The 17,091-nt window shown below is 44.1% G+C and overlaps 1 protein-coding gene across 2 annotated transcripts in view; it reads right to left on the reverse strand.

Moving 5' to 3' along the window:
* ENTPD5 (ectonucleoside triphosphate diphosphohydrolase 5 (inactive)) overlaps positions 1-17,091 on the reverse strand; it is a 40,983-nt gene that overhangs the window by 10,287 nt on the left and 13,605 nt on the right. For both annotated transcript variants that reach the window (XM_040333583.1, XM_040333582.1), the window contains 3 exons: positions 11,347-11,566; positions 8,556-8,635; positions 1,538-1,681 (listed from right to left, as the gene is read on the reverse strand). In XM_040333583.1, coding sequence (XP_040189517.1) covers positions 1,538-1,681; positions 8,556-8,635; positions 11,347-11,545 — 423 coding nt within the window. In that variant the 5' untranslated portion in view covers positions 11,546-11,566. The remainder of the gene's footprint in view (positions 1-1,537; positions 1,682-8,555; positions 8,636-11,346; positions 11,567-17,091) is intronic.

The raw sequence follows: 17,091 nt of genomic DNA on the forward strand, positions 1-17,091 counted from the left end.
CTTGGGATATTTTTTTTATAACCCAACCCTGCTTTATACTTCTCCACAACTGACCTGTCTGGTGTGTTCCTTGGCCTTTATGATTCTGTTGGTTCATTAAGGTTCTCTAACAAACCTCTGAGAGCTTCACAGAACAGCTGTATTTATACTGAAATTAAATTACACACAGGTGGAATCCATTTACTAATTAGGCGACTTCTGAAGGCAATTGGTTCCACTAGATTTTAGTTAGGGGTTTTAGAGTAAAGGGGACAGAATACAAATGTACCCCACACTTTTTTTTTAGATTTTTTTTTCGTAAATTTTCTTTAACCACTTGCCGCCCGCCAATGACATATTGACGGCGGCAAAGTGGTTGTCTGATCCTGACCGGACGTCATATGACGTCCTCAGGATTCTGAGCCGCTGCGCGCCCCCGGGGGCGCGCATCGCGGCGATCGTTGTTGCGGGGTGTCAGTCTGACACCCCGCAACACCGATCTTGGTAAGTACAGTGTCCATCAGTGCCACCCCACAGTGCCCATCCATGCCCAGTGCCCACCTATCAGTGCCCATCTGTGCCACCCATAAGTAGCCATCAGTGCCACCCATAAGTGCCGCCCATGAGTGCCCATCTGTGCCGCCTATGAGTGCCCAGTGCCGCCCATCAGTGCCCATCAGTGCCGCCCATGAGTGCCCATCATTGCCGCCCATGAGTGCCCATCAGTGCCGCCCATGAGTGCCCATCAGTTCCGCCCTGTGTGTGCCCATCAGTGCCGCCTATGTGTGCCCATCAGTGCCGCATACAAGCGCCGCCAATCAGTACCACCACATCTGTGCCCGTCAGTACTACCTCATCGATGCCCATCAGTGCCATCTCATCGGTGCCCATCAGTGCCGCCATATCAGTGCCCGTAATTGAAAGAAAACGTACTTATTTACAAAAAAATTAACAGAAAAAAATAAAAACATATTTTTTTTCAAAATTTTCAGTCTTTTTTTAGTTGTTGCGCACAAAAAAAAAAAAAAATCGCAGAGGTGATCAAATACCACCAAAAGAAAGCTCTATTTGTGGGGAAAAAAGGACGCCAGTTTTGTTTGGGTACAGTGTAGCATGACCGCGCAATTGCCATTCAAAGTGCGACAGTGCTGAAAGCTGAAAATTGGCTTGGGCGGGAAGGTGTATACGTGCCCTGTATGGAAGTGGTTAAAAACATTTAACAGTTTTCCTTCCAAGTCACAATTATGTGATACTTTGTGGTCTATCACATAAAATCCCAATAAAATACATTTACGTTTTTTTTGGTTGTAAAAGGACAAAATGTGGAAAATTTCAAGAGGTGTGAATACTTTTTCAAGGCACTGTACAAGACACATACCCAGGCCACATATTTAGGCTGTATACCCAGCATTCCCCTCCCTAGCCACGCACAAATGACATGAACCCAGGCTATGCATCAAGGCCATACATTCCCCCTTCCCAGCCAAGTCCAAAAGTCATGTACCCAGTCTTGCACCCTGACCTTGCATGCCCCTCTCTTGCCATGTACCCGTCTCACCTCGGAGAGCAGGCCTTCAGCCTGGTGTACAGGAAGCAGTCGGAAGCCGGCAGTAGCTTTCAGTATCAGAGGAGTTTTCTGCCAGTGAGAAGATGGGACAGCGTCTTGTGCCAGTTGAAGTAAGGAACGCACAGCTTCTGCACCCTGCAAGAAACATTTTATTTCAAGGGAGCTCATCTCTCTGCTCTAGTAATGATTCACAAGGCTTTCCCCCAACCTTTAAGAAAGTCTATCTGACATGCTGGATATGCACTTTCTTATTGGCTCAAATTCTTATTACAATTTCAGCTATTTTATGTAGACATTCCAATCTTTACTAAACATTATTTGCAAAATTTTAGCTCAAATTGACATTACCCATGAGAGAAATTGGTGTTTTACTTAAAGCGGGAGTTCACCCGAAAAACTATTTTTAACATTAGATTAAGGCTCATTTTGTGAAGGGGAATCGGGTGTTTTTTTTTTAAAATTGAAGCTGTACTTACCGTTTTAGAGATAGATCTTCTCTGCCGCTTCCGGGTATGGTCTTCGGGCTGGGTGTTCCTATTTGATTGACAGTCTTCCGACAGTCGCATACAGCGCGTCACGAGTAGCCGAAAGAAGCCGAACGTCAGCTCTATACGGCGCCTGCGCACCGACGTTCGGCTTCTTTCGGCTACTCGTGACACGCTGTATGCGACTGTCGGAAGACTGTCAATCAAATAGGAACGCCCAGTCCCGCAGCCCATACCCGGAAGCGGCGGAGAAGATCGCTCTCTAAAACGGTAAGTACTGCTTCAATTTAAAAAAAAACACCCGATTCCCCTTCACAAAACGAGCCTCAATCTAATGTTAAACATTGAGTTTTTGGGTGAACCTCCACTTTAAGATAGCGATTCTGAGAATTATTATTAGTTTATCTACTTGCCGACCGACCCATAGTAAAAAAAAATACACCATTACTTTGACGTTTAAATACTGGTGTTGTGGGAGCAGATAGCTGCCATAACCCCATTATTTTTTTTTACTATGGCCGGTTCTGAATCAGATAAAAGGGGTTCCGTGGGCTGATTTTCCACAGGATCAGATTTAGAAGCAGTGAAATGGGTGCCACCTGCCCTCCCTACCGCTACTTCCCGGGCTTACCTGACCCATCGGTAAAGCCAGAGAACGATTTGAAGCGGCCATTAGCTGGGCAGGAAGACAAGTGAAGCCAAGAAGGCCGCCACTCGTCTCTATGCCCTTGGAGGACCGAAGCAGAATTTGACGTCACTTATGGTTCTCGGGCCAAAAAATAATAAATATTATATATATATATATATATATATATATATATATATATATATATATATATATATATATATATATATATATATATATATATATATAAATAAATTCTACACTGTCCTATTTTATTTTTTTTATCACTTTTATTTCTGTTACAAGGAATGTAAACATCCCTTATAATAGAAATGAGGATGACCGGTCCTCTTTATTGAGAGATCTGGGGTAAAAAAAAAACACCTTTTAAAATAAAATAAAACTAAATTTAATTTTATTTTGCATTTTTACTTTACTTAAAAAAAAAAAAAAAAACATTTAAGTAAAGTAAAAATGCAAAATTAAATTAAATTTAGTTTTATTTTATTTTAAAAGGTGTTTTTTTTTTACCCCAGATCTCTCAATAAAGAGGACCGGTCATCCTCATTTCTATTATAAGGGATGTTTAACATTCCTTGTAACAGAAATAAAAGTGATAAAAAAAAAAAAAAAATAGGACAGTGTAAAAAAATAATAATAATTTAAACCGCCCCATCCCTACGTGCTCACGTTTAGAAGCGCGAATGCACATGCAAGTCGCGCCCACATATATAAACAGTGTTCAAATCACACATGTGAGGTATTGTTGCGATCATTAGAGTGCTAGCAATAATTCTAGTGCTAGACCTGCTCTGTAATTCTAAACAGCTAACTTGTAAAAAAAAAAAAAAAAAATATATATAAAGTGTCGCCTATGGAGATTTTTAAGTACCGTCGTTTTTGCCATTCCATGAGCGTGCGCAATTTTGAAGCATGACATGTTAGGTATCTATTTACTCGACATATCATCTTCTTTCACTTTATAAAAAAAATTGGGCTAACTATTGTGATTTGTTTTCTTTAATTCATTAAAGTGTATAATTTTCCAAAAAAGTTGCGTTTGAAAGACTGCTGCACAAATGTGACATAAAACAACAGCCATTTTATTCTCTAGGGTCTTTGCAAAAAAAAAAAAATTATATATATATATATATATATATATATATATATATATATATATATATATATATACACACACACACACACACACACATATACACATATAAAATGTTTGGTGATTCCAAGTAATTTTCTAGCAAAAAATACCAATTTAAACTTATAAACAAAAAGTTACAGAAAAGGCCTGGTCTTCAAGTGGTTACCGTATTTATCGGCGTATACCGTGCACTTTTTTGCCCTGAAAATCAGGGCAAAATGGTGGGTGCGAGATATACCGATACCCGCTTTCCCGCGCCGAGTTTGAATACTGCGCCGACATATACCGAGCGCAGTACACTCGTGTATAGCCGGGCAGTCTCGGCTCCTCCCGCGCTCACGTCCTGGACGTACAGGACGTGAGCGCGACACTAGCCCGAGCCTGCCCGAGTGTACTGCGCTCGGTATATGCCGGCGCAGTATTCAAACTCAGCGCGGGAAAGCGGGAAACGAGCGAGGAGGACGCCGGACCCGACGAAGAGGACACCCGAAGCCGTAGACAGACGCTGGACCCGACGAGGCCGCCGATGGACGCCACGCAAGACACCAAAACTGTAAGTACAAAATCCTTTTTTCCACAGGAATTCCGGGCCAACTTTAGGGGAGCGCACTATACCCCAATAAATACGGTATTTTCAGGTTGAAATATGTTGTTTTTTTTTTGTTATGCTACTTTTTTTTATGTAGTATACCTTTTTGGGATCTACTGCTGTATGTTAGCTTGCAAAAAAACAAATGTAATCTTCAGAACAATTTCTTTATCCAATTGTTCTCACAGGTATTAAAATAAAGCTTTGATTCAGAATGAACATGAGTCCTTTGTTCCCGGGAAAAGAAGAGTAATCCGCAAAGCCAGGAACATTATTACTGCCAAGAAGAAAGTACTGAAGGTATAGACTGATGTTAAAAACAAACAATAGAAAGTATTGAATTCACCAAAAGGAATGTTAATACATACCCAGGGCCGATCCTATAGGTCACAGGTGCCTGGGTGCAGAAATATTTCTGGCGCCCCCAGATGGGCGTCGTCATTTTACTAACTCCTCCCCTTTACAAATGTTTCTATGGCAATGACTCAACCACAGAGATGCTCCCCCACAGAGTCTTCATTAACCTGGGATCCTTACATGATCTCTTAACAATAAACAAAATACAGGAAGAGAAGCAGAGTACTTTATTGGGACCTGGAGGGGGGCCTCTGTGGTGGACACAGAGAGGGCTTCTGTTAGATGTTCGGCGCCCCCACCTCTGCAGGCACCTGGGTGCAATGCACCCTGTGCACCCCGCCTAGGATCGGCCCTGTACATACCTTTGCAGCTTAGGAGGGAAATAGGAGTCTCTTCTGTTGAGGGTCAGTAATTTAAATGATATGGCTTATTGGCCCCTAGTCCATATGGATCATATGTATGGTCATTTTAAATGAGGGCTGTTGGACATTCACCTAATTGATACTCAATTTCAACTTTCAAGATACTCTTCCAGGGGTAAATAACCAGATTATCAAATTTTAAAAAGTGATGAGTTAAGGTGGGTTTGGACACGCCTGAGCTATCCCTCCAGGAAGCTGTGAAAGCTGACAGCCAATCATAAATGTCGGAAGCATTCCATGCCCGCAACCGCACATATACACGCCCCTTGAATACATGCGGCTGCGGGATAAGGTATGCCTCCACTGGATAAGACTGCTTTAACAGTTTGCGGCAGGATAGCTCAAGTAGGTTCGGACTCGTATTCTAACACGCCTGAGACCCCTTTCACACTGGGTCGCTTTGCAGGCCAAAAAATAGCGCCTGCAAAGCGACCTGAAACAGCCGCTGCTGTCTCTCCAGTGTGAAAGCCCCAAGGGCTTTCACACTGGAGCGGTGCGCTAGCAGGACGGTAAAAAAAGTCCTGTTAGCCGCATCTTTGGAGCGGTGAAGGAGCGGTGTGAATACCGCTCCTGCCCATTGAAATCAATGGGCCACCGCGGCTATACCGCCGGCAAAGCGCCTCTGCAGAACCCTTTTTCGGCCGCAAAATTACCGCCGACGCCGCCCCAGTGTGAAAGGGGCCTTGGCTCATCCCTTATCCAAACATTCAATGGACAGGACAAGGTAAATCTGTGAAACTGTAGTAGGAGTTACAAAAATAAAATAGTTTTTGTCCTTGCAAAGGTTACTCCCATCACATTTGCTATGTTTTTAAATAATCGTCACACATTTAAAATACATATATTATTGTACCATATATTGTGTTAGTTCACATTAACCACTTAAGCCCCGGACCATATTGCTGCCTAAAGACCCAAGGGGTTTTTACAGTTCGGGACTGCGTCGCTTTAACAGACAATTGCGCGGTCGTGCGACGTGGCTCCCAAACAAAATTGGCGTCCTTTTTTCCCCACAAATAGAGCTTTCTTTTGGTGGTATTTGATCACCTCTGCGGTTTTAATTTTTTGCGCTATAAACAAAAATAGAGCGACAATTTTGAAAAAAATGCAATATTTTTTACTTTTTGCTGTAATAAATATCCCCCAAAAACATATATAAATTTTTTTTTTTCCTCAGTTTAGGCCGATACGTATTCGTCTACCTATTTTTGGTAAAAAAAACCGCAATAATCGTTTATCGGTTGGTTTGCGCAAAATTTATAGCGTTTACAAAATAGGGGATAGTTTTTTTGCATTTTTATTTTTTAAAATTTTTTTTACTACTAATGGCGGCTATCAGCGATTTTTTTCGTGACTGCGACATTATGGCGGACACTTCGGACAATTTTGACACATTTTTGGGACAATTGTCATTTTCCCAGCAAAAAATGCATTTAAATTGCATTCTTTATTGTGAAAATGACAGTTGCAGTTTGGGAGTTAAACACAGGGGGCGCTGTAGGATTTAGGGATCACTGTGTGTGTGTGTTTACTAGTGTAGGGGGGTGTGGCTGTAGGACTGACAACATCGATCGAGTCTTCCCTATATAAGGGATCACTCGATCGATACGCCACCACAGTGAAGCACGGGGAAGCCGTGTTTACATACGGCTCTCCCCGTTCTTCAGCTCCGGGGAGCGATCGCGACGGAGCGGCTAAAAACAAATAGCCGCGCCGTCGTCCCGGATCGCTCCCCGAGCGGACCCGACCTCCGCATGTACCGGGGGGGGTCCCGATCGGACCCCCCAGCCACGTCTAGCAGAGGACGTACAGGTACGTGATTGTGCCTGTCCGTGCCATTCTGCTGACGTATATGTACATGAGGAGGTCGGGAAGTGGTTAATGAGTGTTTAGGAGTATAAAGGGTCAACAAAATAGGTTGTGCACACCTATGAAATGGACTAAACATAAAATAAATAGATAAATAAAATAGTTTATCGTTTAGTTTCCTTTCTGCTATAAAACTTATCACATAAAAATGTCAGGACAGTTCTAATACCCTCTTTTTGCCACTATTTTTTGGAAATTAGGAAACATGATGGTATTGAGGTGGCAACGATGAGCTTGACCTTTAACGGTCGCCCACTGAAGCAAAGTTCAAGTCTTCCATTATTGGTGAGCCAAGTGTTTCATGATTGGGAGGAAAGTTCCCCAGAGGATTGCATTGCGCTAAAATGCCAATGTGTGCAATGGCTAGATGCTATGGATAAACTCATATACTTCAAGCTCCTCCTCCCCCCCAAAAAAACCACAACAGTCATTGGTGCCAAGTGCCATTTTACCGCAATCCTCTGCCTCCACACACACAATGGTCACTGGCACTTAAATCTCTTAAAGCGGATGTGCGCTGAAAAAAAATAATTAGAAGCCAGCAGCTACAAATACTGCAGCTGCTAACTTTTAATTTTACCTGTCCTGGAGTCCAGCCCTGTCCGCAGCAGAGGACGAGCGATCGCTCGTCACTCTGCTGCTCCCCCCGCCATCCACGGTGAGGGAACCAGGAAGTGAAGCGCTCCGGCTTCACTGCCCGGTTCCCTGCGGCGCATGCACGAGTCACGCTGCGCCTGCCGATTGGCTCCCGCTGTGTACTGGGAGCCGAGTGTTCCCAGCGCACACCGGGGGGGGGGGGGGGGACAGGAGGTGACGTCATGCCCGCAGTCTGCCTGAGACTGTTGTGGCCGGAAGTGGGTGCAAATACCTGGTATCTGCACCCCCCCCCCCAAAAAGGTGTCAAATGTGACACCGGAGGGGGGGGGGGGTTCCGATTAGCGCGAGTTCCACTTTAGGGTGGAGCTCTGTTTTAACAGCACAACTGTTTACATTTGTGATCATTGCGATTGTCAATCATGTGGCCCTTTCTCCTTTCCTGCAGCACCCCTACATTGTATCAGAGGTTGGCAGCATAGGAAGGGCAGAACACCCCCCCCCCCCCCCCCCCAACCTCCCGCTAGATCCTGTGCTTCTTTGTGCAGCTACGGAGAGGCTCGTCTCTGCTCCCCTAGTCTCAGCAGAGAGGAGGACAGAACGCCTCCTACAGATCCTATGCCTCTCTGGACAGGGTGGGGGGGCTCTTAACATCTGATGTTGGGGGGAGGGGGGGGGGGCATCTAGTCTTACAGATACAACCAGCCCTTTAAGGACAACCATAAAGCTAATGCAGCTCGCTATGTAATCGAGTTTGACATCCCAGCGCTGGACTCCGCAGGTTGTTTTTCTAGAAGAGGTCATTCTAAAAGGTATTTCCAATCTACCAAATGGTGATGTATATAATGTTATTTAACAAATGTTACAAGTGTATAATGGCGGAATTGAAAAATTTACAATAACTCGGCTCACCTTCTCAGGCTGATTGGCATAAGCAGAGAGACCCGGCTTTACCGACTCAAAGATTTCTCCATCCAGCTCCAGAGGAGAACCTGAATAATGGAAAGAAATGTGACCAGCACATCAGTTATGGGCACAAATCCAATGCAAATTGAGTTCTGAGCAGCAATAAACGCAGAGTCATACAACACCGCCCGGAAGCTTTAAAGTGTTTGTAAACCTCAGACATGAAATATGAACAAAGCCTATCCCTCTATAGCAGGGGTCTTCAAACTACGGCCCTCCAGTTGTTCAGGAACTACAATTCCCATCATGCCTAGTCATGTCTGTGAATGTCAGTGTGTTACAATGCCTCATGGGATGTGTAGTTTCGCAACAGCTGGAGCGCCGTAGTTTGAGGATCCCTGCTCTATAGTGTGTACTTGTTTCAATCCAGAGCACCGAGTGCCATTTCTGTGTGCTGCTTCCTTCCTCTGTTATCAGCAAAAGTCCCCTTTGACAAGTTTTCCTGACACCAAGAGAAAAAAGGTGACAGGGAGAGACCTCTAGCACAGAGTAGGTTATTGACAACCTCAGCTCTGTTCCTGTGTGAAGGGCACCGTGTGTCCCTTCCCTCTAATCAGCTCTCAGAACTCTCCTTACTGAGCTCTGCAGTGTATAACTTCAGCTCTGCTCCCCTTTTTTTCCCTGACAGCTCAGACAAGCTTTATAATTTCTGGACTTTAAACAGATGTGGAGAACAGAGGACTATAGATAAACAGGTACAACTTATGTAGGGGCATTTGTTTAACCCGCGTGTATCACCTGAGGCCAGTCACTTCACTGGATACATGTAAGCATTTAGAACCACTTTAAAGTGGTATTAAAAGCACATTTTTTTGTTTTAATAAACAGACATGGTATACGTAACTGCACTGTGTAATGGTTTTGCACAGAGCAGCCTGGATCCTCCTCTTCTCGAATCCCCCCGCCGACACTCCTGGCCCCTCCCTTCTACCAAGTGCTACCAGAGCAAACAACTTGCTTTGAAATATTTGTGTGTTGATGGTCTACCACCATGAAATAATTGTGTGTTGATGGTCTACCACAGGGGTGTCCAAACTTTTTTCAAAGAGGGCCACATTTGATGAAGTGAACATGCTCGAGGGCCGACCATTTTGCCTGACATTTTTTGAACCATTAAAATTTGGTCTAAGTATGTTCGTCCGAGCAATAATACTCTGCCCAACAATAATTCTCTTACCTTTGTGGCTGTGTGTGGTGAAGAGATGAGCTTGGGCGTGTTATTTGGATATACTGTATATATCTCTTTTGTGGCCCCAACGAATTCCCGAGCGCTGCTCAGAACTAAGGATGAGCTTGGGCGTGTTATTTTGATATACTGTATTTATCAGCGTATAACACGCACACGCTTACCATTGCCATGAATGCAGCCTCACCACTGCAATCAATGCAGCCTCACCACTGCAATCAATGCAGCCTCACATGTGCCCTGAATGCAGCCTGATCGATGCCCATCTGCAGCCTCGGAGGGGACAGGGAGGGGGAGGGACAAGTGCCGTCAGATTAATAACAGGAGAATTTCTTGTTTACTCTGTGGCATCTTTAATACAAAGTCCCCGCCTCCTATAATAAACAGAACAGTCATCCAATGGCATCCCAGGAAACGGGACTTCCTATTACAGAAGCCGCCGAGTAAACAGGAGATTCTCTTTATGTAATCTGACGGCGCAAGTCCTGTCCCCTCCGAGGCAGCGCCGATAAATACGGTATATATCGTTTGTGGCCCCAAGACACATGTGAGGCTGCAATGGCTCTATATATATATCCAAATCCCCAGGGGGGGCCATATTAAATCACTAGGGGGGCCACAATTGGCCTCCGGGTCGGACTTTGGACATGCCTGGTCTACCACCATTAAAATATCTATGTGTTGATGGTCTACCATTAAATATTTACGTGCTGATGGTCCCACCACCATGAAATATCTGTGTGCTGATGGTCCCACCACCATGAAATATCTGTGTGCTGATGGTCTACCATTAAATATTTACGTGCTGATGGTCCCACCACCATGAAATATCTATGTGTTGATGGTCTACCATGAAATATCTGTGTGTTGATGGTCCCACCACCATGAAATATCTGTGTGTTGATGGTCCCACCACCATGAAATATCTGTGTGTTGATGGTCCCACCACCATGAAATATCTGTGTGTTGATGGTCCCACCACCATGAAATATCTGTGTGTTGATGGTCCCACCACCATGAAATATCTGTGTGTTGATGGTCCCACCACCATGAAATATCTGTGTGTTGATGGTCCCACCACCATGAAATATCTGTGTGTTGATGGTCTACCACCATGAAATATCTGTGTGTTGATGGTCCCACCACCATGAAATATCCAAGTGTTTATGGTCCACGACCATGAAATATCCAAGTGTTTATGGTCCACCACCATGAAATATCCAGGTGTTTATGGTCCACCACCATGAAATATCCAGGTGTTTATGGTCCACCACCATGAAATATCCAAGTGTTTATGGTCCACCACCATGAAATATCCAGGTGTTTATGGTCCACCACCATGAAATATCTGTGTGCTGATGGTCCCATCACCATATCATTTCTGTGAGTTGAAGGCTTACTACCATCCATCACCATGAAATATCATTGTGTTGAAGGCCTAATACCAAGGTAACATTTTACAGTGAGTATTTTCCTCTAAACTCATGGAGTGTTGAGGGCCGTGCTCCCACCAACATTAACAAGAGAACCTTAAACATTCCATACGCTCACCTGCAGCTCTTTGGTGAAAGGTGTAGATGTGAATTCGAGTCCCAGTACTGCCGGCATCAAAAACGATGCCATAGATGGCGTTATTCTTGGAGCTTAGTGTGGATGGTAAAACAGACCTCAGATCAGGGGCAGGATCCGTATCGGATGAGCAGAAGCCAAGAAGAAGGGTAAACACAGAAATGTGGATCCAGGAGCACATGCTTTCAGGTAGTCACCAGTCCTACAAGGATAAGGCATGAAGTGAGAGGGCTATGGGAGAAGAAGCAAACTCAATGGGAGAAAGTCTCCAACCAGATAAAGAGAATAAAAACAAACAAAAAAATAAAAAGATCATCAAAAATTCTTGAGCAAACATGGAGCATTTTGATTATTAGGAACCAGTATAGCATGGGTCTTCAAACTACGGCCCTCCAGTTGCTCAGGAACTACAATTCCCATCGTGCCTAGCCATGTCTGTGAATGTCAGTGTGTTACAATGCCTCATGGGATGTGTAGTTCCGCAACAGCTGGAGGGCCGTAGTTTGAGGATCCCTGCAGTATAGGAACATTACTATCACGACATAAGCTGAATTGTGCATTTACTGCATCTACCCCCCTCTACTTACAGTGTAAAATAATCATTTGATCCCCTGCAGATTTTGTACGTTTGCCCACTGACAAAGAAATGAAAGGTCTATAATTTATAATAAGAATTTTAACCACTTCCACCAATTTTCAGCGCCGACGCACTTTGAATGACAGTTGCGCGGTCACACAACACTGCACCCAAATCAAATTTTTATCATTTTTTTCACACAAATAGAGCCTTCTTTTGGAGGTATTTAATCACTGCTGGGGTTTTTATTTTTTGCAAAAAAAAAAAAAAAAAAAAAAAAGGAAAATTTTGAACAAAACAAAAAAAAAAATCATGTTTCATAGTTTGTTATAAAATTTTGCAAACAGGTAATTTTTCTCCTTCATTGATATGCGCTGATGAGGCTGCACTTGTGGGCACTGCTAGGTGGCACTGATGGGCGGCACTGGTATTCACTGGCAGGTGGCTGTCCTTTATCGGGACCGATGTCACCCTGAAAGCCGCTGGTGATCGGCTATTTTTTTTCTCTTCACGCTATCTGCGTGAGGAGAAAAAATAGCCAATTACCGGCTCTGTTTACATCACATGATCAGCTGTCATTGGCCGACAGCTGATCACGTGGAAAAAACGGTATATAGTTGCGCTAAATAAATTGAGAAAATAATAGTTATATTATGAGTATTAATGAATTAAAACACCAATATATAACCATATGTGAGTGAATATAATAAAATACCTTTCCAAAACTTGAAAATGAAAAAATATATATAGAAAAATGACCCCTATAGTGGATCACTCTGACATCATAAGTGTATCGCTAATGGAATATCAGCAATAAATATGCATCAAAACAGTGCCGAAAGAACTTGATAAGTTACAAAATATATAATATGAATCAGTGTCCAGTGAGAACAGACCGTGAAGAAGAATCCAAAAAACATAAGATGAAAACTGGAGATGCAGAAACCTGAAGCCGGAAGTGAGAACATGACCAGGATGTGCCTCAACGTACGCTTCGTCGTAATGACGTCGTCAGGAAGCTGATCACGTGGTAAGGGGTCTGGATCGACCCCTTACTCCGATCTGATCAGCCGAGTCTCATTGACTCGCTGATCACAGAGCGCACTGCGCGCCCCCTGTAGGCTGCTGGAGCACAGGAGGATGTCCACGAACGCCCTCCCGGCAATTCAGGTCTGCGCTGTAGGCGTCTTTCGACACTAAGTTCACTATATGGACCCCTTATATATTTATACATGTTTGGAGAGTCCCAATATCTTGGATCGTGGTAAATTTGGCTGCACAGAAGCAAGATGTTTTGGGATGTCCTTTGCAAGACCAGAATATCTGGTAAGGAGCTCTGTTAACCATTTGTGGTGAAGAGGCTTTGGGAACACTTTCTTGTGGTGATGCATTTCTAACTTCCCACATTAAAAGGGGTTGTAAAGGTACAATTTTTTTTTCCTAAATACCTTCCTTTACTTTAGTGCAGTCCTCCTTCACTTACCTCATCCTTCCATTTTGCTTTTAAATGTCCTTATTTCTTCTGAGAAATCCTCACTTCCTGTTCTTCTGTCTGTAACTACACACAGTAATGCGAGGCTTTCTCCCTGGTGTGGAGTGTCGTGCTCGCCCCCTCCCTTGGACTACAGGAGAGAGTCAGGACTCCCACTAACACACAGCTCCTTTCTCTACCTGCAACGTAGAGAGCGTCCCGACTCTCCTGTAGTCCAAGGGAGGGGGCGAGTACGACACTCCACACCAGGGAGAAAGCCTCGCATTACTGTGTGTAGTTACAGACAGAAGAACAGGAAGTGAGGATTTCTCAGAAGAAATAAGGACATTTAAAAGCAAAATGGAAGGATGAGGTAAGTGAAGGAGGACTGCACTAAGGTAAAGGAAGCTATTTAGAAAAAAAAAAAAAAAAAAATTACCTTTACAACCCCTTTAAGAGAGAAGATTGTGGAGGATTCTGAACAGAGCACTACTTTTTTTTGCACTTTAATAGGATTTTCATTTTATTTATATTATTGTTCACATCAAATGAGTGTTTATAGTTGTTAATTACTTTATTTTATATGAAATTAATTTATCATACTTTGATATGTATTTTTATTTTATTTTTTGACAGTGGACTCGAATATATGTTTTTTTTAATTGGAATGTAACAATAACTGAAATTGAAGGTCCAGATACAACTTTTTTCCATAAAAAATCAGGGGTACAATCCAAAAAAAGTAACCAACGTGTTTCAGGGGTCCAGTGTCAGGGTTTTTCCAATGTGAATTTATTTTTATTTTTAAATCAGATATGCAAACAACATTGAGACAATACAGACAAATTATACAAACAAAATCACATTAAACAAAACACAACCCAAAATGAAAAAAAAAAAAAACACTAAAAATTACAAGCACATAAATAAAATCTAAATGAGACAGCATTGCATAGGTATACAAACACACAAAATTTAGATAAAATAAAGATAAGAACAAATTTAGTGTGCAATATAAGTGTTCAAAACAAAAGTCCAATATTAGTGTACAGTGAAACCTCAGATTGCGAGTAACGCGGTTAACAAGCGTTTCCCAATAAGAGTACCGTATTTATCAGCGTATACCGCACACTTTTTTCCCCTTAAAATCGGGGGGAAATCGGGGGTGCGCGATATACGCCGATACCCGCGCTGTGTTTGAACGCCGTCGACGACATATACAGAGCGCAGTACACTCGGCCAGGCTCGGCTCCTCTCGCGGTCACGCCCTGTGCCGCCTCCTAGCCTTTATGTGAGAGGAGCCGAGCGTGCCCGAGTGTACTGCGCTCGGTATATGTCGGCGGCGGCGTTCAAACACAGCGCGGGAAGCGGGGATCGGCTCAAAAACAGCTCGGGAGAAGCGGGGAGGACACCACCAAGGCCGCAGACGGACACCGGACCGGACAAGGCGCCGGGCAAGACACTGACGAGGGGCATTCAAACTGTAAGCATTTTCTTTTTTTCCTGAAATTTCCCTTCTAGGTTGGGGGTGCGCGCTATATGCCGGTGCGCGCTATAGGAAGATAAATACGGTATATATTTTTTTAAATCCTGACTCCATTTGCGAGTGTTGTCTTGCAAAATGAGCAGGATTCAAGCCACAGCGGTGTGCAGTACCGCATTTGGCCAGAGGTGCAGGGGCGCCAGAGCAGATCCGAAAAACTAGAATATACTTTGTCCCGAGCCTTTCCGAGGATTTCTGAGTTCAGCTGAACTGTCCTGAGTATTTCCAAGGCTCTCTGCCCCCCCACCTCTGGCCACATGCGGTATTGCATGCCATAGAAGTCAATGCGGAACAAATTATTTTAGTTTCCATTGACTTCTATGGGAAAACTTGCTTTGATATGCGAGTGCTTTGGATTACGAGCATTCTCCTGGAATGGATTATGCTCGTATTCCGAGGTTCCTCTGTATTAGTGTATAAAGTAATAATTTCTTTTGCTGACATGTGGGAAGATGTGAAGTATTTCTTCGCTTCAAACAGCCTCCATATCCATAGAGCTCCCACCACCACATGCAATGCTCGCTCACCTCCTTACAAGACCCTACCAGGGGGTCAAACACGCCTTGCACTCTGTGCAATTCCCCCTTCTGGAAATCCTCACCGGTCCCTGGTAACCTCTGTTGGACTCTCGAGAAACAAGCAATGATCTATATCGGATAAGGGTTCCTTCCACTGTGTTACTTCAGACTTGAATCCAGTATAATTCACGTTAGCTCTCCATACAATGCTTCTTCTTGTCTTTTCTATTCCCAGGGGTGAAAAGACAAGAAGAAGCATTGTATGGAGAGCTAACTTGGATTATACTGGATTCAAGTCTGAAGTAACACAGTAGAAGGAACCCCAGAGGTGAAAAGACAAAAAGAAGCATTGTATGGAGAGCCAACATTCCAGGAGAATGCTCGTAATTCAAAGAACTTGCATATCAAAGCAAGTTTCCCCATTGAAGTCAATGGAAACTAAAATAATTTGTTCTGTGTTGACTTCAATGGCATGCAATACCGCATGCTGCCAGAGGTGGGGGCGCCGCAGAGCCTCAGAAACGGACGGAAAGGACACCTCGGCTGACCTCGGAAAGACTGCGTTCCCGAGGTCAGCCGAGCTGTCCTCGGGCCTTTCCGTGCATTCCCAAACCACGCCGTTCGGCTCCGGCGCCCCCCCCCCCCCCTACCTCAGGCCAAACGCAGTACTGCACACCGCTTTCGCCTGAATCCTGCTCGTGTTGCGAAACAACACTCGCAAACAGAGTTACGATTTTTTTTTTTTAAATACAGCGCTCGTATTGCGAAATGTTCGTTAACCGCGTTACTCGCAATCCAGGGTTCCACTGTGCTGGATTCAAGTCTGAAGTAACACAGTGGAAGGAACCCTTATCAGATATAGATCGTTGCTTGTTTCTCGAGAGTCCAACAGAGGTTATCAGGGACCGGTGAGGATTTCCAGAAGGGAGAATTGCACAGAGTGCAAGGCGTGTTTGACCCCTAGTAGGGTCTTGTAAGGAGGTGAGCGAGCATTGCATGTGGTGGTGGGAGCTCTATGGATATGGAGGCTGTTTGAAGCGAAAAAACACAATCACATCATCCCGCATGTCAGCGAAAGAAATTCTTACTTTATACACTAATAATATTGGACTTTTGTTGGGAACACTTATATTGCACACTAAATTTGTTCTTATCTTTATTTTATCTTATTTTTGTGTGTTTGTATACCTATGCAGCGCTGTCTCATTTATATTTTATTTACTGTTTTTCTGTGGGAGCACAGCAGTCTTAAAGTGGGGTTCCACTTACCTGTCCTAGGCTCCCGCGATGTCGGCCCCCCCCCAGGCCAATCTCTCGATCCTGGCAGCTCCGGGCGCCGCCATCCTTAATGAGGGAAACAGGCAGTGGAGCTTTGCGGCTTCACTGCCCGTTTCCTACTGCGCATGAGCGAGTCTCGCGGCGCTTTTGTGAATGGGCGGCTGCTTTCTGGGATACACACAGTTCCCAGAAGGCAGCGCGCCCCATTCCCCAGAAGACAACGTGTGGAGGACGAGGAAGAAGACCTGCCGCGGTATGTGAAGAGACCGATTAGGAACTTCCGCATAGCAACCGCCATTTCTGATTTTCCAATCATTTTTTTTTTTACAGGTTTTGTGTG

Source organism: Rana temporaria, chromosome 13 (assembly GCF_905171775.1).
Source record: "Rana temporaria chromosome 13, aRanTem1.1, whole genome shotgun sequence".
NCBI lineage: Eukaryota > Metazoa > Chordata > Amphibia > Anura > Ranidae > Rana > Rana temporaria.